The sequence below is a fragment of the Lutjanus erythropterus genome, chromosome 15 (genome assembly GCF_056507025.1).
Source record: "Lutjanus erythropterus isolate fLutEry1 chromosome 15, fLutEry1.hap2, whole genome shotgun sequence".
NCBI classification, from domain to species: Eukaryota; Metazoa; Chordata; class Actinopteri; order Lutjaniformes; family Lutjanidae; genus Lutjanus; species Lutjanus erythropterus.
In genome coordinates, this window is record NC_139331.1 from 16,336,920 (window position 1) to 16,358,568 (window position 21,649).

Here is a 21,649-nt window from a genome sequence, read left to right on the forward strand (position 1 = left end):
TTTTTGCTGAAAAAAAAAAAAAAAATGTCTAATTGATTATTCAGATCAGTGGCAATTTATTTTCTTTTGCTTGATTAATTGCTTAATCGTCTACTCCTTGCAGCTCTAGATCTCCCTGAGGGCCCTCTGTAGGCCTTTTGATACCTCTGCGAGCCATTATGTTCTACGTGTGGTTCTCTGCTTTGAGTATCCCATCTGCTAGGAGTGGGCGATATGGATAAAATCTGTTGTTGTGTTGGTGCAGTAATTTAACTTGTTGATATTGATATATATTGATGTAAAGCTTCCAGAAATTGGATTGAGGAACTCTTTATGGCTTATAAAAACAGAAAGAAATGTGTGTTTTTGGCTAATCAATTTGGTCGAATACCCGACAAATAAAATAAAATAAAACCATCACATTTATGCAAAAGTCATATAAAAATCCAATATAACCATAAATTAGTCCTGCTCGCATGTGTATAACGTTACCCACAATGACCTAATACACCCAGAGATATTAAAGAGATTTAAATAGTCTAAACAGTCTGTTGAAATGTCAGATGGCAAACAAATTGATATCATTTCTGTCCTCATGTCACCCTGACCAGCCATCTGCTTCAAGAAACAATCACTATCAGCATCTTTGAAACTTTTTCTCAGCTGAGTTGCTTCAAGCGTTACTGTACTGTATGTAGGCTTATTGCCCACTTGTGTAGGCAAGTGGACAGTTTGAATACTCACACATAGTCCCACTCAATCTGACATTAAGCTGCTCCGCAACACAGACAACACTCTGAAGTAGTTTATATCAGAATCATCACAACCGCTGTGTTTCAGTGTTATTCCCTTTATATCACCAGTTTAGCTGTGGCTTTAATCACGACTGTGGCATTTGAGCACAGCACAAAGTCATGGTCAGGGTCATGGTTTGCTTTGCTATCCTGCTTCATGGCTGTTGTTCAGTGGTACTTTTGATATCGTAAAACATTTGGAATTTCAACATAGAGCTCATGGATATCTTTGCATGTTTTCTGCAGATGCATGTATCTTTTTGGACAATATTATCTGTAAGGGAGGAGGAGACGAGTGTGCTGTATTATGGCTTTCGTTTCTGTTTTCTCGCAGTATTGATACTGCATTTGTTTTTATGCTGGTTAGGGTGCAATGGATGTCCTCTTGGTTGTTTGAAGTACTTATCGATAGTGAGTGTGTTACCTACAGTAGATGCTGATTTGTACGACCCCTGTTTGGAGCAGCAGAGCTAAGAAGCTAAGCAACTGTTGTGGACAGGGTCAGCAACAAAAGGTATTTTAGCCACTTAAAAAAGGCCTGCTTTAAAAAAAAAAAGTGTACACTATATTTAGTATATTTGCAACTCCTTACTTTTCCATCAGACAGCCTTTTCTGATTGGAAGCTACTGTTATACAAGCCAAGTATCACTATCTCTATGGGCAAAATCAGTAATTTTACCTTGCAGAACACAGGCATTTTGGCTGACTAAGTTTGTTAGTTAGTTTGTGTTATTGTGTGACTTTTATGAATCCAAACTACCCTTTTAAAACACCAAAGTTGCACAGTAATACAAACAAACTAACAGACAGAGGCAGTGGAAAACCAGTACCTACAGTGTGCTGCCAAATTATTGATTTTGCCGGTGGAGAGATATTGGTATGTTTTGCTTGTAAAACAGTAATTTCCCCTCAGAAAAGGCTGTCTGACAGCAAAGGTAAGGGGATGTGCTGACCGTCATCTACTGTAGGAAATACACTATGCACCCCCCTTCAAATAATCCCAACTATCCCTTTAAATACCAGTTGAATCAGCCCAGGGTTTAAATTGTGAGACATTTTCTTGTTTGTAGCTTTTCAAACTTGATCTGATTAAACTCTGACCACAGTATTCAGGGGACCCAGAGCTCTCCTTTAGTGCAAAGAGAGAAAAAAAAACCTTTTGGATGCAGCTAACCATGTGCAACATGCAGTGTGAAAATGGTTCCCACTGCCCAGTGCTGCTTCATTACAGCAACTGAGCCGTTCCACAGAGTAAATCCGCTGCTTCTGCATGAAAGCTTCAGAATAGACAAACTAAACCAAAATAGCCTGTAAACACCTCTCTTTCCCTCCTTGCTCCTCTTTCTTTCACCCAGCTTTCCCCAGTCCCTGTCCTGCACCGTCTCCTTTCCTCTCTCTGTCTCTGTCTGACTTTATTTACCCATTCGAGGCCTGAGTCATGTTGCTTTCACTGAAACTAAACGAACGTTTGTGTCCAATAAGCAGAGAGAAGTGGTTATACAGTGTGAAAAAGCTGTACTGGTAAAGCCGTTCAGATTGTTTCCTGTCTCTCTCTAACTGCGTCACTACCCAACAAGGAAATCCCATGTTTACCCCGTTGCTCATGACCCTGAAGATGTCTTAACTTATCTGGAATCAAAACACATCCCAAGGCAGTTTCTGGCAGCTCAGCACATGACAAGAACACCGGTATGCTTGTACAAGCAACTGGACTGAAAAGGATTTGTTTTCTACATGTTGGAGCTTCAGTTTAGTTTTTCTGACAGAGGTGATTTCATGGTTTGAAAAAATATATCTGCCCCTGCAACATACACATCCCATTTCACCACCAGTAAATGTTTTACCGTAAAAATATAATTAAAAAAGTTAATCCCAGTTGCCTTAAAGGTGACTGGATTTGAAAAGACAAGTTGAGGTAATTTTGTAATGATTCAAAACCAATAAACTTGAAGTCAGTTCAGTTGTACTTGAGAAAAAATGTTCAATAAGCTTAAGATATTAAGTTGAACCAACAACTATTCAGTCACACTTACAAACATTAATAACATGTAGTGTTTCTTATATTTTATTGACTTTTAATTAACTAACTCAATACTAGCTTTTATCATGGTTTGCAGTGTTTTCATTGTTGTAAAAACAAACTGTTACTTATCTTGAAGTGTATTAGAGACACAGTAAGTTTTTATAATATATGTTTGAGAGTTTTAACACTCAAACAATGCATGCTGGGAAGTTTCAAAGACTTGAAAGACAGAAAGTTTGAAGAACTTATATTTATAAACTGAAGTGTCCTGAAAGTAAATGCCAAAAAAATTAAGTTTAATTAACCTGAACAAATAAAAACTTGTAGTCTATAGTTACATGAAATTAATGAGAAAATATTAGTTAATTGTTCTAAATTCCTGTATGATTTTTTACACTTCAAATCCCATATTATAAAATGAATAATTTGCATGTAGTCCAGACTTATTTCTCACATTTCTGAACACCATTAATGACCGTCTTGCCTATCTCCCATATTATACAAAGCAGCACAATGTAAGTCAGTCAACTCTGGATAATCACTCATCTGTCTGTATCAAATGCAAAGTGCTCAAGTTAAGGGCATCACCACAGCTGGTATTTTTAAGCTTAAAAAGAAGTTTGTCTCAAACAAATAAAGCCACAATAAAGCATTAAAATAATGAGTGTATCCATGTAATTATAACTAATAATAGTATTTCAGATATAATTCAATTTTTCCACTGTAGACATCTCTTATCATTACTCTTTCATACATTTTTGCAAATATTTATGCAAAAACTAGAAAAAATAAAAAGCATGAAGTAAAATAAAATATAAAAAATTGGAAGATACTGGAAAAAGACTGAAATAAAGATCACTTGTTTACAGCACCAAAAACTTCACATCCATTGATTTCCTTTAGATGGCAATGGTAGGAAAATTGTTGTCCATTATTTACTCCCTATGAAGTTATAAAAATAAAACAACTGTATCTAATCATCTAATTTTAATGTCTGTCTTTACAAATGTCAGATTCTGGATTAGTTTCCCTTTCTGCAGTTCAACTCTCAACGGTCAAAGTGACAGGTTTTGGTTCCTGAAGGTCTGTTCCTTGCAAGGGTGCTAAAATAGTCAAATGTTTTTGATTCTGTTTCAGAATGACACATCCACCTAATCTCTAAAATAAAAATATTTGAATGTAGGAACAAAACAAGTTTCCCAGATGATGATAATGGCTTCTTGAAATAATCTTCATCAGTCTGAAAACAAAACCAAAATTCTGCTACAGTCTCTCTTGCAGCAAAAAAGAGAAGTTCTCATTGTCTCTACACGTCTTTATCTGCGTCACTTCAGACTAAGGAGATTCCACAGCTGTTGCCTTTTTCCACTTTTTCCCCACTATCTAGCTTTCATGTCCTTCTATGTTCAATTCGGCTTAACTGTTTGGGAAATGAAAATGTGTAATACACTAAATAGAATTAGAAAATAGTTAAAATACATATAAATGTATGTATGTATAATAATGTTCTTCTCTGTCTCCATCTTTTTGCCCTTATCCATGTTCCTCCCTCATTTTCTCCCTGAAAGAATGTCACCTTAAAGTTATTTTATTTTTAGATTTCACATTTCAAACAGTGTGTGGCTACAGTATAGAGTAAACCAAAAGATTATCAAAGTTCGTCAGGCTGAACTTTGGCCGCCTCGTTGCTGCTGCTTTGCTTTAGAGCGAAGCTGATGAAACGAGAGCACGGAAAGGTTCATAAAGTTAAATTTGTGAAACTGTGGGACATTCTGATATAGAAGCACCAGCTATTTAGTTGGAGAGGAGGAAATTGATTGCCACTGGAAAGACAAACATTGTACTCTGTAATAACCCAGCTGTTTGATTTAAATGAGCTTTAAACAAATCTCAGCTTCGATGAAACATTAACAGCAGAAAAAGGCAAATTATTTGCAGTGAGTGGAACATGTTCATTGCCCATTTTCTTCCAATCTCCATTTCTCTGTCTGTTCCCTTTTCTCCCCTTTCAGTTTCCCTTTCTGTTTCTTTATCTTTCTTTAGTTTAATCCCAGCATGAACAATGATATCTTTTATTTTGAGTTAACAACAGGACCACATGAATAATCTTCTTTGTCCATGACGCAGTTATGGATGACTTTCCAGGAATGGGAAACTGAATTTCCAGTGTGTCTTTTTTTTTTTTGAAGAAAAAGAAAAAAGAAAAAAAAGGCCTTTATTCTGATGTTTCTCATGTTGACACTGTATACAGACCTATTTGTGTGTTATTCTTTTGTTTTTTCAGCTCAGGGCAGATTTTCCTGCAGTGTGGAGCTGCCATTGCTGCTGAATGCAGAGGAAACACTGAACGCTGTTTCTCCAGACCTCCCTGCAGCTTCAGGGGAGATTGTCAGATGTGTACCCAGCACTCAAAGCCCCTGGCCTGGCCGCGGGGATGGCAGCCTCTGCCCTGAACCTGAACGGCCTTGGAGTCATGAACAGGTCAGTCCTGTTTATGTTTTGTTGTTGTTTTATAGTTAATGTCACATTTTGCCTTTCATTATTATTATTTTAAGACAACACAGTTTTTCTGGATATTTTTTGAGAAATTCATACTTTAAACATCTTTGGTCAGTATTATTTTTATTTATTTTTATTTAGATTACATTTTATTAATAATAAATTGTAGAACAATCCTGCTGTTCAACAGATTGATGATTTACATGAAAATATGTCTTGTAGGAGTCCATAAAATATCCCTTTATTCAGCAAAGCAATTTCTGTATTCCTTTTTATCTACAATCTAAGCTTCAAACTATACTATGATGTAACTATTGTTTTTAACTTCTAAGTAGTTTACCATGTAATTCCTCTCCACTCCAAATGTGTGGAACTGCAATGATTAATCAAATAATCAATTATTAAATTAATTGGCAGCTATTTTGATAATTGTTTAATCAGTTTGAGTCATTTATTAAGAAATCAAAATTTTCTGACTCTAGCTTCTTGAACTTGAATATTTTCTTATTTCTTTCTGATTTCTGAGGACATCATTATTTTTCACTATTTGCTACAACTATTTGATTAATCCAGATAATTGATAATGAAAGTTACATCTTATATATGTTTGGACCTATTTTTCAAGTGACAAATTATAACAGGATCAATTAATCGATTAATCTCCTCTCCTCTCCTCTCCTCTCCTCTCCTCTCCTCTCCTCTCCTCTCCTCTCCTCTCCTTGCAGCAATAATCAGTTTCACACCACATCAGGCTCCTCTAGTACGACCTCTGCAGCTAGAACCAGTCCAGTCGGTCGACCCGTGCTGCCGGTTCCAGATCGGAGCACCTACTGTCAGTTACTGGGTGGGGGAGCGCTCAGTGGAAGTCTGTACAGCCCAACCAGCCCTCAGGTAACTCATCCAATCTGTGAGAGCTAAATCTAAAAATAGGACTAATATGTTGTCCTATTGTATCTGTGCTAAAATGCTAAATCATATATTTTAGATAATAAGAAATACCAGACTAATTAGTTACACAAGGATAGTAGTTTTTAAAGCTAGACTATGTAAGTTTTGAAAGGAGCAATAACTAGGTGTGTCACAATTTCAATTCTGTTTTGAAAATTGATTGAAATGAGCTGTTATTTATGGAAAACTTACTATACTGAGTCAGTTCACACACAGTACAACCTACTTCTTCTACTGTTATAATACCTTTCAGCACTTTCTGTGATACTGTAATTTCCTCCTGTGGCTGTTCAGTAAAAGTTCAACGTCAAGCTTTAAAGAAAATACTGAAATAAAGTGGTAGCCATCATTAATAAGTGATAAATTAATAATTAATTAAATTTCAGACAGTAGATTATTTTATCATTAGTTTGTGTAATATAAAATAATTGATTTATAAATTATGTATTACATCATAGCTGACAGGAGATGATCACATTTACATTCTGATTAAATTTGTAAACTAATGTAATGTCATGTTATGTTATATTACGTCAGTTGTTCTCAAACGTTTTCTGTCATGTCCCCCTCCACAAAGCTGAGAAAAGTTTGTGCCCCCACCCAAACAAACAAACACACACACACACACACACACACACACACACACACACACACACACACACACACACACACCAGTTCTTATCAACAATTAACAATAACTGGGGAAGAAACTGAAAAAAAAGATTCAAGTAGAATTTTAGTGAAATAAAGGTTAGCATTATTGCATTAGCAAAGTTAAATTCATTTATTTTCCTACATAAATGATTGCGTTACATTGATTACGTTACGTTACATTGTGTTAGGTCACATCACGTCACATCACATCACGTCACATCACATCACGTCACATCACATCATGTCACGTTACATCATGTCACGTTACATTATGTTACGTTACATTACATTATGCATGATTTTTTCCTATATCTACCCAAGCAGTTTTTGTACCTGTGCGTTGAAAGTCTACCTTGATATTGCATTAATTATTGTTAACTTGAGCACAGAGTCCTGCACATGCAAAACTGGCACTAGTGAGGTACCTACAGCATCCAAGTTTGAGGTGTAGGGCCGCCGACCAAGCTGCCTCTTTGACAACTTGGGAGTGAGAATGTACTGATTATAAACATTGTCTGTAAAGTTGCAACTGATATTTATAAGACTTTACAATTTCTTACTAAATGGTAAATAAAGCTATAATTGTTTGTTAACAGTAAAATAACTGTTAACTAAAGTTTAATTAACTATCAAATTTCCATTTATCAATGATGGCTTTTATGAACTGTTACCAAATAAGTAGCTGCTTTTGTTTGTACTGGCAGTTTTTGCAGTATGTTGCCAAATAAGATCATTGCCTCTCATCCACTTAATAACATCAGCTGATATGAGTGAATTATTTTTGGAGTGCCCATAATCCCGTCTTGTGTGCCTCCTCCCAGACGAGTCCTCGAAACCTGGGTCGAACCTTTATCTTCCCCGCTCCATCCTCGCTCTCCCCCAGCTCCACCCCTCGCGCTCGCTCCCCCTCCCCACGAAGCCCGGAGCTCCTAGGAGTCAATGTGGGCCAGCGGGTCCGACGCCTGAGCTCACCCGGCGGTGAGGACCGAGGGAACGGAGAAGGGCAAGAGGAGAGGGGAGGAGAGACGGGAGGAGGAGAGAAGCGAGAGGAGAGGAGACGCCAGGCGCAGCTGCTGCAGATACACAGAGAACTGCAGAACGTGGAGGTGATTTTACATGTTACTCTTCTTCTTTGTCTGTTTAACTGCATCTCTGTCGTCCACACTGTCTTTTTTGTTTCTGTTATACGTGCTACCTCTGTCTGTCTGTGTCTAGGAATGAATTAAGAAATATACTGCAATATATTCAAACTACAAAGGTTCTACTACTTAATTTTGATTTATTGGGCAAGTCAGAATAATCCCTTTAAGGACTACACTCAACGAGCTGTGATGAATCCAAAATGCAACAGTTACTCAGGCTACTTCTTCTCTTACAGTCTCTACGGCTTCTTTTATGTTTTTATGATGGCATAGCTGGAACATTTGAGATTTTTATGTTTATATTTTCATCTTAAGTTTCACACTAGTTAATTCTAGATTAGGGTTGCACTGGTATGAGATTTTTATGGTATGATAACCATGTCAGAAAACATCAAAAACAGCATACTATCACATTATACAGTGTAATTACACTGTAGCAACAACAACAACAACAACAATAATAACAATGATGATGATAATAATAATATCAGTTAGAATGATCTTTAAAAGTAAACAAAAAGAGTAAATGCAGTATTATGTTCACCAGACAAGAAACTTGAAGAAAAGCTTTACAAATTAAAAGTATATATAAAAAGTCTGCCTTTTGAAAATTTGTATTACATTAAATTAATTGACATTTTATTTTATTTTATTTTATTTTATTTTATTTTATTTTATTTTATTTTATTTTATAGGGACAAAGCATACATGTAAGCACTGTACAATTTCATTAAAAATGCAGTCAATGTAATGTATGTATGATTTCTAGCCATAGCGAATTTGCAGTCCTTGTCCCCGGTTAGATTTTTAAGGAAAAAGACACAGAATACAGCACTATAATACTGACATAAAGACTAACAATAAAACTTGCATAGAGAGACAACTACTTTAAACATTTAAATAAAAAAAATAATAATAAAGCTGTACATTTCACATTTGAACCAAAGGAATTACAAGTGGAAAAAATGCAAAAGTAATCTCTCTTGAGTATATTTGGGGGCTTTTATGTCTCTCTTAGACAGGACAGCAGAAGTGAGGACAGGAAAGGGGGACAGAGGGTAGGAGGATGGCCTGCAGCAAAGGGCTGCAGGCGGGAGTCATACCCACAGCTGCTGCAGAGGACTCACAGACTGAGATACAAGGCCACTGAGTAATCTGTCTTTAAAGATAAATAAATAAATAAAACTGCAGAATTCAATGCCAGTATACTGTTGCAACAGCACTCTAATTTAGTTTTTTTTTTTCCAATTCCAATTTGTACATGAAATGTAAATAAATATGCATTAATTAAACTGAAAATTTGATTCTCAGGTTTGGTATCAATACAGATAATTTGAAATTTATATTGATGTTCAAGTCCATTATAATATTGTGTCATCTCCTTGAATTTAATGAGGATTTTACATAAGCTCTGTTTTTTGGTTTCATTTTGGTACTCCAACCTACATTTGTGCTTGAAACTGCAGACAGTTGCACATTGAATTTGTAGCCTGCCAACAGTTCATTTTGTCAGCTTAATGCCAAAAACAGAAAACACTAGAGTCAAGGCTTGGTTTTATTTTTATTCTTAATATTGGTAGTATTTTTTATGATATTTTACTATTTTTTGTCATGCCACTTTATCTTTCTCACATCAGGTGACTACCAGTGCACCTGTGAAATGATAAGCTCTACAGTTAAACCAAGGAAACCAAACTGTTGTTGCATTTTAGACCCTTATTTTCTCTCTGTCTTTCAGGTCAGGGGAAAAGTTGGCATTTTTGAAGCCCAAATTTCTGGAATTCGTGCCCAGGTGCTAAACAGTGAGTTTCAGCGAAGCCCTCGGTCTCCAAGACGGTCACCTGCTCAATCTCCTACCCATCCCAGCCAGCGAAACACAGCCCTTGAATGCCCAATGACCCACCCACAAGAGAGAAAAGTTCCCCCTGTTGTCCAGAATGGAAGGGAAAGGGAGGAAGAGACAATGGAAGGAGAAAGGAGAGAAGGAGAAAGAGACGAGGATGAGAAAAACAAAACAAACACAGAGAACAAGACACTGACTGGTCAAAATGGCCGGCATTCAGAAACAACAATGCAAACTCCTCGTTTAGACGGACCGTTTGTCATTCAGGGGTCCCGTGAGACATTAAATCCAGATGTAAGAACAGACAGAGACAAAAAAGAGGGAGAAAGACTGAGAGAAAAGGAGGGAGAAAAAGACGGAGGAGGGGTAGGAAATAAACAAATGACGGGAAATGACAGAGAACGGACAGAGAGGGATGTGAAAGATGAGAAAGTGGACCGGTTATGTCTTGAGATGCCGCCCAGAACCGAGGGAAACAGGTTGGAGGTTAACCCAGAAACCCTTGCTGTTCCTCAGGCTCAAAGTAGTGAGAGCTCACCTTGTTCGCTGGACAACACTTCTAACCACTCTTCCTCCATCCCTCCCTCCATCCCTGCAGTCATAATAACTGACTGTCTGGAGAGCCAGCCTCAAACGTCTGAAGGCCCCAGCTCAGACCAGGGACTATCCTGCACCCCTAGCCCAAGCTCTAGCCCCATACCTGGGACAAACTCCTCCAACCGCTCCCTCAGAAAGCTGTCATCCTCCTCTGCCTCCTCGGCCGGGTTCTCCTCGTCTTGGGAAGAGTCGGAGGAGGACGTTTCCAGTGATACGGAAAAAGGAGAGCAGCTTCTCAACCCAGCAGTCCTCACTTCCAAACAGAAAGCGGTGAGTAGAACCAAGTGAGTGTGTGTCTGCTGGTGTGTGCGTGTATCTACAACATGCTTGAGATTCAGTAGACCTTTTGTTGTTTAAAATGGCCGTGACCTTTGGAAACTACATTCGCTTGGATTGCCAAATATCATCCACACAGTAAAAGTTGGAGAAATAGATTATCTGGAAAAGTCAAGGGATGTCTGAGAATTTTACAAAATGTCACACTACAAGAATATACTTACATTTTTTACCCTGGATAGTGACTTGTCTCTAGCAATGGCAATACTGGTCTGTTGGTTGGTCAGTTGATCAGTCCACTGCTGGTGGTGACTTAAATATTTCAACTATTGTTGACAGAGAGATGAAGCAGGGACACCCATGCTCCATATATTGAATTGAATATTTTTGGGTCTTCTCACATGTGCGCTTACCTTAGCTGCTAAATCGGCAACATGGCTAATGTAAGGTGTGTTAGCCTCGCCCTCTCCACTTTTGCCTGTGGTTTGTGAGGTGGAGGGTTTCTTGCTTGTGAAGTTAAACACAATTCATTGTGTGTCACAAGAGTGTCTGTACAGTTGGATAATAATACAGTTAATTGCCAACATGTTCGAATAATATGTAGCTAACTAGTTTGCGGGTATGGATAGGTGTCACACAGCGACTTAGTAGGTTAGCTTGCATACATGATTGCCCAAGGATTCATGGGTAGTCTTTTGTCATTTTTGTGTAAAATATTTGCTAATTTTCCTCTGGGCAGCTGCCTCTGTCTAAGACCTACAGTGCATTTGTGGTGTCTGCAGCTGTACTCATCTGTTTAGGAGTATGATCCAGGCTTCATTCATGCTGGTTCTGGACAAGTCCACAGCTGGTTGTAACGGTCGCAGAGATCTTTACAAAGTGAATGGGACAACTTTAAGTAGTTAATGATTTTACCTCCGAGGGCAGCATGGAGGCGTGGGGTGCTCACTCTGCAGCTACTTCTGGGGAGCTGCTTCATTTTATAGTTTAATATCTATAACAAGTTCAGCTGTATTAAAATACAGACAGGAACAATTTTTACGTCACAGAACTATTCACGTTTGCAAAAGTGTTAAAAGTCTTGTACCTTTCTTGGTTGGAACCTTGATGTTTTTGATCATTTTGAGATGCTTGACAAAGTTCATGTGTCAAATTTAAAACCTAGCTTGTGCAGAACTGGTGATTTTGCAACTAATCTTTCCAGATCTGAGAAAGAGTCTGCCTTGACGTGGGTCTCTGTTAGCAATTGTGTCTCAAAATATGTGCATGTCAGTATATGTGTGCGTTGTGTGTGTTTGTGCATGTTGCTGGGTGCTCCTGTGTCAAATTGGCCGGAGCTCTCTGCCTGAGTAATGGTTGACATTCACAGCAACAAAGCTCGCTCTGTGCCCCGACCTATGTGTGTGTGTGCGTGTGTAGGTGTGTTTTTAGTGTGTGGGTTATGTGAGGGTGTGTGTGTGTGTGTGAGAGAGAGTGAACACGGGTGACAAAAAAAGGGAAAGGAAAGAGAATTTGCCAGTCACACACACTTAGTCTTTGCCTGCATTTGGATGCCGTTCAAAGAGGAGGCTGAGGCCTGTTTGGGTATGTGTGTGTGTGGGTGGGTGGGCGGACGTGTTTTTATTTGTAGCCAGGATAAGTTCATGAGGCCATCTCACTTCTGCTTTGAAACACGATTTAACGAAGGATTGTATAACTGATTTTTGTTTCTTATAAACAATGCACCAGTCCCAGAAGTGTCCCTTTTTTTAGGACTTCTCACTGCAAAGATTTTTCATTTTGGGTTTGTGGCTTCAGCGGGGAAGAGCTCATGATCACGTCTTATCAGCTGAACTATCACGAATCACATGTGAGCTCTTAAACTGAGCGGTGTGAGTGTACAACACTACTGACCGTGCAAGCATCTTTATACTCAACACCCTGCACTCTTAGAAATAAAGATGCTGACTAGAACCATAAAGGGTTCTTTGGCTTGTCCCCAAAGGAAATCCCTATTAGGTTTCTGGTACGACGTTTTATAAAGATGGTTCTACCCAGAACTTAGAGCCATCTGGTTTCATACAAAAACCCTGATGAGAGGGTCTACAGTGAACCTTTCTATGGTGTAATGATTTCACCCACCACCCTGTCTGGGGGTTCTATCAAGAACCTTTCCACCTTCTGAGAACCAACAAAAAAACACTCAGGAGGTTCTACCGAGAACCCTTACATATTACAGTGTTGTTGTTTTTTCTCTAGAACCCACCCAGGGGGTTCTACTGAGAATTGTTTTATATTCTAAAGGTTGTATCTAGAACCCATGCAGGAGATTCTAAGGTTTATATTCCAAAGGCTATATCTAGTACCCACCCAGGGTATTCTACCAAGAGCCCCTTTATATTCCAAAGGTTGTATCAATGACCCATCTGGGGGGGTTCTACCAAGAATCGTTTTATTTTAGGGTACAAAGAACCCTCACTGAACGCTCGCCAAAAGATTTCAACAATCCTTGAAAACGTCTTTCTTCCAAAAACTTTTATTTTATTTTTTTGGAACCTTTAGTCTTACAAAGAACTCTTGACGAAACCTTTCTTCAACAAAGTGTTCTTCAGTAGAACCTAAGCCCTTCAGGAAGAACCTTTTTAGAACCTTTATTTTTGTGCCATCAATACAGCATCTGCACATTTCTAATCATTAAAACTTAATTTTCCATCACAATACAATCTGCATGGAGTGCTGCTTGGGTGTTGAAAAAAAGTGTTTCTCTGGGTATCAAGGGGTTCTTAGAGTATCAAAAATCCAAGAAGAAGAAGAAGAAGTCTGAGGCACTCAGGAGGTATCAATTTAAAAAGCCTTTATTAACTCACGGCTATTTTAGTAGTTAAAAACATGCCTACGCATTTCAGCCATTAAGGCTTTCATTAGGGCAAATATTTTGCATGTTTGCTGTCATTAGGAGAGGCTACAGCAAAAGATAAAATGTTCTTCTTACTGTATGATCACATTGCAGTGCAAGATATAGGAGACTCCAGTTTGTGCGATGGATGTTATTTTCTTGCATATTTAATCACATGACCTCTCCCTAAACCAAAGTCTCAGCTTTCACACGTGACTTGGATTACAAACTATTTGTATAAATGAATTTGGCTGATGGATTTGAATAGTGTTTGTATTGCTCTTTGCATATTTCCGGTCAGTGTTTTTTCCTTCATCTTGTCAAAGAAAGAGACAGAAGCTCCTGAAGGACAGTTTTAGGTTTATAGTTTCTAGTAAAAGTCTGGATTTACCCCCCATTGCAGCACAGAGATGTCAAACATGCAGGTTGTTTGTGTTCTTGTCTGTAGGCTGTCACAGTTCCTTTAAGGAAATCCACTGTGTGTGTACGTGTGCAAGAGGCAAACGTGCAGATACACATAAAGCATGCTTGCCTGTGTGGGAGGTATGTAGGAAAGAGGAGAGGGAGAAAAAGAAGAGGAGTGATACAGTGAGAGGAAGACAGAGTGAGCTTGAGAGAAAGACTGGCAAAAAGGAAGAGACACGAAAAAGAGAGCAGGAGATGAAATGTTGGACAATATTTAGTAAATATTAGCCATGTTGTCTTAAACTGATATTAAGGGAAACATTTCTCATATGTTGTTATGGGTGTTTATTACAGGTGGGACTTTACTTACTTGGCCTTTAACAATGATCGTAAGGACATTTCTCACACTAGGGGACATTTGTGGCTGTGTACTCAGAGATGTTGACTCCCGCCACATGAATCGGACTTGAGTCAGTCTTGAGTCACAAATTAGATTACTTTAGACTTGACAAAATCAGCAAAGACTTGCTACTTGACTTGAACTTAAACACCAGTGACCCATGACTTCACTTGGACTTTAGTCTTTTGTCTGGAAAAAACTTGATACCCTCCTTAAGCCCAAAGATTAAAAAGGATGTAATTTAAAAAGCGTCTCTCAAATCAATTGATCAATCAATCCATTTCTGGAATCAACAGAAATGCTGTTAATTTACAGCAAATGAACATTTAGTTCTCCAGATAAACTTTATTTGAACTAATCTGACAGCATCTAATCAAGTAGCAGAAGAGAACCATGAAGAACTAACCTTGTGTCACTGAGCTTCAGTAGGAAAAATGATGCCAAAGATAATTTTGTTCACACACCAAAACTGTCAGGTGATCAACAGAAAATTAAAACTCAAACTTTCCTGCATGATCAGTGAAAATAAAAAGGCATTGTACCAGTGCTTTCAGCAGAATATATTTATCACAGTTGTAGGTTTATATTTTGTATTAAAGACCTCTGCGTCATTGTGGATGTATTCATTATTCATTTTGTATCATTCACCCAAGCAAGCATGACATTTTCTTTTTTTTTTGTATAAACACAGTCAAACACATTGGGTATGTTATGGTCATTAGCTTTTGGATTATATCAACTAAGTTTTTTGAGAGTATGCACTAACTGGTACAGGCTAGGATCTGAACAGCGCCATATATAGATGCTATTTGGCTGATCTTTTGACTGTTGGGCATCTTTCCAAGGTTAGAAGGCACATATGTGCTGCTGGCGTTTTCCTTGTTCTAGTAAATTGCCAGCAAAAGGGCACCTGCAGTAGATTGGCATCTGTGCTTTTCTTTCTACATAATTTCTGTTGAGTTCTGGGAAATGAAATGAGAAGAATCCATCAGCAGCTGATTATGATGTGACACCCAGCTGTTATCATTTCGGTACGATTTACCTTTGAACACCAGCTCCGCATCCATCATAGGTTCAAACTGAACAGCTACGCATGATTTCTCATAAGCTGATTTTCCACTGTTGTGGGTGGTAAATGCTGGTGAGCCTGTGCATGCCATGGCCGGTTTTGTTTTTATTGTCTCTTCAGGTCTTTGATCATGCCTTGGTGGGCTATGTCTGGGCCGGTTTACAGGTGTGGATGGCCCATGAGCTGAACAGGGCTCGCCATGGCGGAGTCAAGGGTTGTAGGCAGGGCTTTTTGGACAGGGAGATGGTGCAGGTAATTTCAGATGTCAGTGTGCAGCTCATTTCATATCCACCTGGTGTTTTCACTGAAGAGCAACGGAAAAACGAAATATGGACAACAACGAATACCATCTGCCAAAAACATTTGTTATTAGAAATGATCACCTTGGGCTCTAGGTAATTATTATTAGCTGTTTTTATGCCTCCATGCCAGCAACAGCCATGCCTGGAGGCAATACATATGTTTTCGGGTTGTGCGTAAGTACATCCACCGGTCTGTTTCATTCTTGTGGATGTGACATCTCAGCAACACTTTTCTTCAGATTTGGTACAAATGTCCACTTGGATTCAAGGATGAACTGATTAGAATTGGTTGGGCAAAGGTCACGGTCACTGTGACCTCATGAAACAGGTTTTTGGCCCTGACTGTAGAGTTCATAAGCTAATTATGACAACATTTCACACAAATGTTTAATAGGATAAAATGATGAGGTGATGACATTTTATATCGAACAGGTCAGAGGTCAACCCCACTGTGACGACATAATGTTCAGCTTTCTATCAGTCCTCTGTAATCGTCTGTAAAAATAGCCTCTAAGTGAAGTATGTCATGTTTCTCAGTGGAAATTATTCATTGGAATCATACATAGTATAGTATATATTGAAAACTTTCATTTTGCCAAAAAGTACATTTAATACCTTTTATTAAATTCCTTCTTCACTACCAATATTTTCTTGACAAACGGCAACTGGCAGAGGCATCTGCAACTGCAAGGCAGTAATTCTAGTTAACCACTGAAATGACACATACAGATTGTAAGTTTCTGTGATGGGCTCTAATGATGTTCATACCAGAAATGAGCCTTTCCAGAGTTCACTTGATAACAGTCAGAGACCACACCTTCAAGGTGGATCAGAGGTTGGTTGTTTGGGCTGCACCAGGGTTCGAGTCCAGTCATCACGCCGACCCAAACAAGCGCACTAAGGGGGTAAAGCAACAGGGTCCGTAAAGATCAATAGATTAATTGTTAGTTGAAAAATGTAATAATGTTTTTTACACTCTACAACTATAGCTTGGATTATTATTTTTTTATTTCAACTACCATGGGAGCTTTCTTTTGTACAATGTATAGAAAACCTCTGCATCATCTTTCAGCATGAAAGAAGAAGCTAAAGCTAGTAGAACAGACATTATAGTAGAATAGAAGTGGGGCAAGACTTACACACTATAAAAGATGCAGAAGGTGTGTTGTTACCCCCACTGTCTGACTGTAAGTAAAGCTCAGGATGCATTACAGTTTTGGACTTACTTCAGTACCCCTCTTAGCTTCATGAAAAGCTGCATCCGTTATCTAAACAGATGTGTCTTTTGGAATGAGAACTGCACCCATACTGAACTCACATAGGCTGACACACCCTCTGTTCACACAACACACTACGACTTTTACTAGTTGCACTCTTCAGACCAACACGATACTGTACACATACAGAAAGTGTTTCTTCCTCTTACCAACACACTTTAACTTATATCACACCGACTCACATCACTTTTTTATGATCCTATGAAACGGGGTCAAAGACCCAAATCCCAAATTAATTTGCACCTTCACTTGTTTATCCGATCAAAACAAACCTCATCTCCAACAACAAAAAAGATTTTTATATTTGTTGTGGCATAGACTGGACAAAAAACTCATTTTCTCGTCCTGAACTGTAACTCAAGTGGGTCGACACAAAATATCAGCACACACACACACACACTCTGAGACACACACTGTGTTTGCACTGCAGTGGAAAATCTTCACTACCACGGCGGCCGGTTGCCTAGCAGCCTTGTGACGTCAAACCGAGTTTCCCTCTCACAGCTGTATGTGTGTGTGTGACAGAGAGTCTGCAAGTTTATGGGTGTGTGTCCAACTCTTATTTGTGTGCAGATATGTGTGTTACAGGGTGCCTACTTGGTTTACTGTGAGAGGGGAAACACCGGTCAATTCTTTATTTGGTGTGTCTGTGTGTGTTTGCCTGTGAGAGTTGCCTGTTCAAGTTGCCCCAGCCGTGGAGAAGTCAGGTTGACCCGCACTTACAGACGCTGACAGTTTGGTTTTAAAGCGTATCTCGTGTTGGATCCAGTGCAGAAGTGAAGCGTGGTTTCACATGGTTTCACATTGGGGAAACCCTGCTGGTTATGACACAAGAATGCATGTGTTTGTACAAAAAAAAGGGATGTATGACAGGCCGTCCACAGGTTGTACCTTCTACATGTAATGGCATCATAACAGAATTTGTGTAGGCTGTTTGGTTTATATCCGTGCTGTTTTTTATATTAGATTTGATAGCTGCACGTGAAATGTATAATTCAGATTATTTGAAGTGGGGTTGTATGAGGTTCTTCACAGTCACCAGTGTATTACCTACAGGAGGTTTTGGTCGGCATGCCTCTTGTTTGGAGAAGCAGAGAGGAGTACTGTGCAGGAAGCTAAGCTGCTGTGGACAGGGTCAGCTGCAAAACATATTTTTACCATTTAAATTTTTAAAAATGTCTGCCTAAAAATATCTATATCTGTTTAACTCCAAATTATATTTAGAATATTTTCACTGCTTTTCTTTGGTTCAGCCTTTTCTGACAGGAAACCACTGTTATATAAGCCAACTATCGCTCTCTCTCTCTCATTCAACCAGACTTCTGCAAAATCTGTAAATTTACCTCACAGAACACGGGAGTTGCTGGTCTACCGCTGTCTCAGTCTGTTGTTTATGTTATTGTGTGGCTTTGGTGTATTAAACGTTTAGTTTGGATTAAGCAAAGTCACACAATAGCACAAACAAATTAACAGATCAGGGAGCTGCTGTGTTCTGCGAGGCAAAATTGCTGTTGTTGCAGGTTTTCCCCCAGCGGTATCATTTGATTTGGACTGAAGTGTCTTTTTTGATGAGGGTGTGGTGACTGATGGCAGCATTAATGGCCAGAATCATGGAATTGAGAATTTAAATCTACTACAAGGACTTTTTAACCAGTTATGAAAGTCTCAATTAATTTGATGCCCTTATATGACCTTCATATTTTAACTAGACTATCAGTGAGAAGACTGGGAATTTCTATAAAGCTATTTTCAATACCTGCCACTGGTTCAGATTCTGTGTGAATCAAAGTTACACTGAGTATTACATTAGAAGTTATATAGATTTTTTTTGGATAATTGTATTTTTGATGTTATATTCTATGGTTATGTTGGTGGAAACAGTATCGCTTTTGTCCACACAGGCCTTCAAATCACCAAAATATGAAAGTTCCTTGTAGTAGCTTTACTGTAAATAAACCATGACACAGATTTCATAGCACCCTACCTTAACTCCATGCTAGTAGCTGACTGAAAATTTGAAAATATTACTCAATAATCTGGGTGTGTCTCGACTGTAGGTAATATACTGACTGTCGGACTGTAGATCTGTCATGCAACCACACTAAAAATCTTAAATATCCTTACCTACTATCAAATCTAATATACAATCTCAGTAATAAACCAAAGTGTCTACACAAGTTCTGATAATAGCATTACATATAGAAGGTGCAACCTGTGGATACACTGCGCTGGTGCTTCTGCTGCTTTTTCACACTGGGGGTGTGTCGACCACCATCTACAGTAGGCAATACACTGACTATCGATGAGTACCTCATACAACACTTCTTCAAAAAATCCAAATAATCTCTTTAGCATGACGATGCTTTTATAGGTACTCTGCTGGTTATTACGTGAGCAAGCACAGAAACCCTCAAAAGCTTTTCTGTTTGAATTCAAGTCAGATTTAGAGTCGAGTTTAGATCTAAAGTTAGACGTCCTCTTTAATGTTCCATTGTGACCTCAATTTGGTCTTTCTTATCAAACTACGCAATGCAGTTATAACATAACTGAACAGCCACATCACAAACACACAACCCTTTTTTTCTTTTAGGTGTCCGGTCACATTTTGCAAAGCTAACTTTTTTTTTTTTCCACTGGCCAGCCTCAGTTGCTAAGAGATTTATCATGCACTCTGCTGCACGTTGTTTAGCCTGCATCACACTCCGTGCAGTTTAATTTTGTCTCTGTGTGTTTGAGTGTGGTGTGTGAGTGTGAGTGTGTGCCTCTCTCTCTAAACTTTGCAGACTCAGACAGTTGCAATATTTGTATCTGCGAGGGGACCTTGTGGTGAGCGATATCAGGCTTGTTGTTTCCTCAGTGCTTCTCCGTTGAAAACATCAGCATGCATCAGTGTTTCCCCTGCTTCTCTCACATTACACATTTGTAACCCAGAGTTACCCTTTTGCCCCGTTTTTTTTTTTTTTTGTAACACCATTCTCTTCTCTTTCCTCCTCCTTTCAATCCTCCCTGCATGCAAATGAGAGACATCTGGTTGCATTTTTTTTTTTACCCCAATTCTCTTTAAATTCCCTTACATGTATGCATTTTGTTTTGGGCAACACCTTTTTCAACACTACATATAATAAATGCACATATTAATAAGACTAATTGTTATGCAAATGTATGTTGCATTAAAACACGTTTGCAGATGTCAAAAAACACAATGCACATTTGTCGGAGATGATAATTAAGGGCCAATAGAAACTCTTTGCCTCAGTGCTTCTTTTCTCCTCCGTGCTCTTTCTGTTGTTTACGGAGGGCAAGGCCTTTTTTTTTTTCTTTCTTTCTTTTGTTTGTAGTCAGCGGCGGATGTGGAAAATACTGTCGCTGAGGCAAGCGGCAACCCCCCCACTTCCTGTCTGCAAGAAGTTCCTTCTCTTACCGTTTCCTCTCCCTCTCTCTCTCTCTCTCTCTCTCTCTCTCTCTCTCTCTTTCTCTCTCTCTCTCTCTCTCTGTCTCTCAATGGAAACTTCACTGTTTTTCCTGCTCTCTCTGCTTGTCATCCAGCTGGTCTGGGGATAGAGATAGGAGAGACGCAGAGAGACCGCCGGAGAGCAACGAGCCAGAAAAAGATGAGAGGGAGACAAAGAGGCTGACTGTCAGGGACGTTTTAGGCAGAAAGAGAGAGAGAGAGAGTGTGTGTGTGTGCGTTTGTGTGGGTGTGTGTGTGCGTGCATGGACTCGCCACTTCAACGCCTTCTTGAATTGTATTCCATGCTAAATTTCATCATGTGCAAATACCACTATGACATTTTTTTAAAGTAGCTACCTTCCAAAGAAACAAAGGTGTCTGAATAATATGACATGTCTGACAATTAAAGGGATTTTTATGAAGTGGAGTTGTGAGAAATACTCATCAATATCAATGTAGTTCAAATACGACTTGAAGTGTTTTTTGTTTGACAAGCTATTTTTTGAGTCCTTAAGGTTTAATTACTTTTTTTTTGTGAAATAGCCAGTATTTTGGTGAAATTGTAGTGGGATAGTTACAGTTTTTACAGTACAGTTTTAAAGGGATAGTTCATATTATTTGATGAGGTTATATGTGATACTTGTCAACATTCAGTGTGTTACCTACAGTCGATGGCGGTCGACACGGCCCCCGTTTGGAGAAGCAGAGAGGAATACAGTAGAAACTAAGCAATTTACTGCTGTGGACAGGGTCTGCAGCAAAATGTGTTTTAGCCACCTAATTTTTTAAGGTGACTAAAATAGGTTTTGCAGTTTTTCAGGCCCATCTAAAAAAATCAATATCAGTTTAATTGTACACTATATTTAGAATATTTTCAATCCCTTACTTTGCCGCTATACAGCCTTTTCCAATGGGAAACTCCACCAAAGCAATACACTGCACAGCAGTGCTTTGGTTCCTGCACTGTTACTCCTGCTGCTTCTCCTACCTGGGGGCGTGCAGACCGCCATCTACTGTAGGTGATATACAAACTATGGATGACTATGACCTCATACTTATCACACTTCAAAAAATCTGAAATATCCCTTTAAACACATTAAATATGGTGTTATGA

The 21,649-nt window shown here is 38.8% G+C and overlaps 1 protein-coding gene across 1 annotated transcript in view; it reads left to right on the forward strand.

The window, feature by feature from the left end:
• Positions 1-21,649, forward strand: part of LOC146314213 (uncharacterized) — a 38,674-nt gene that overhangs the window by 2,046 nt on the left and 14,979 nt on the right. Inside the window, exons 2-5 of the mRNA XM_084737596.1 lie at positions 5,082-5,278; positions 6,022-6,187; positions 7,720-8,004; positions 9,779-10,750. Coding sequence (XP_084593722.1) covers positions 5,232-5,278; positions 6,022-6,187; positions 7,720-8,004; positions 9,779-10,750 — 1,470 coding nt within the window. The 5' untranslated portion in view covers positions 5,082-5,231. The remainder of the gene's footprint in view (positions 1-5,081; positions 5,279-6,021; positions 6,188-7,719; positions 8,005-9,778; positions 10,751-21,649) is intronic.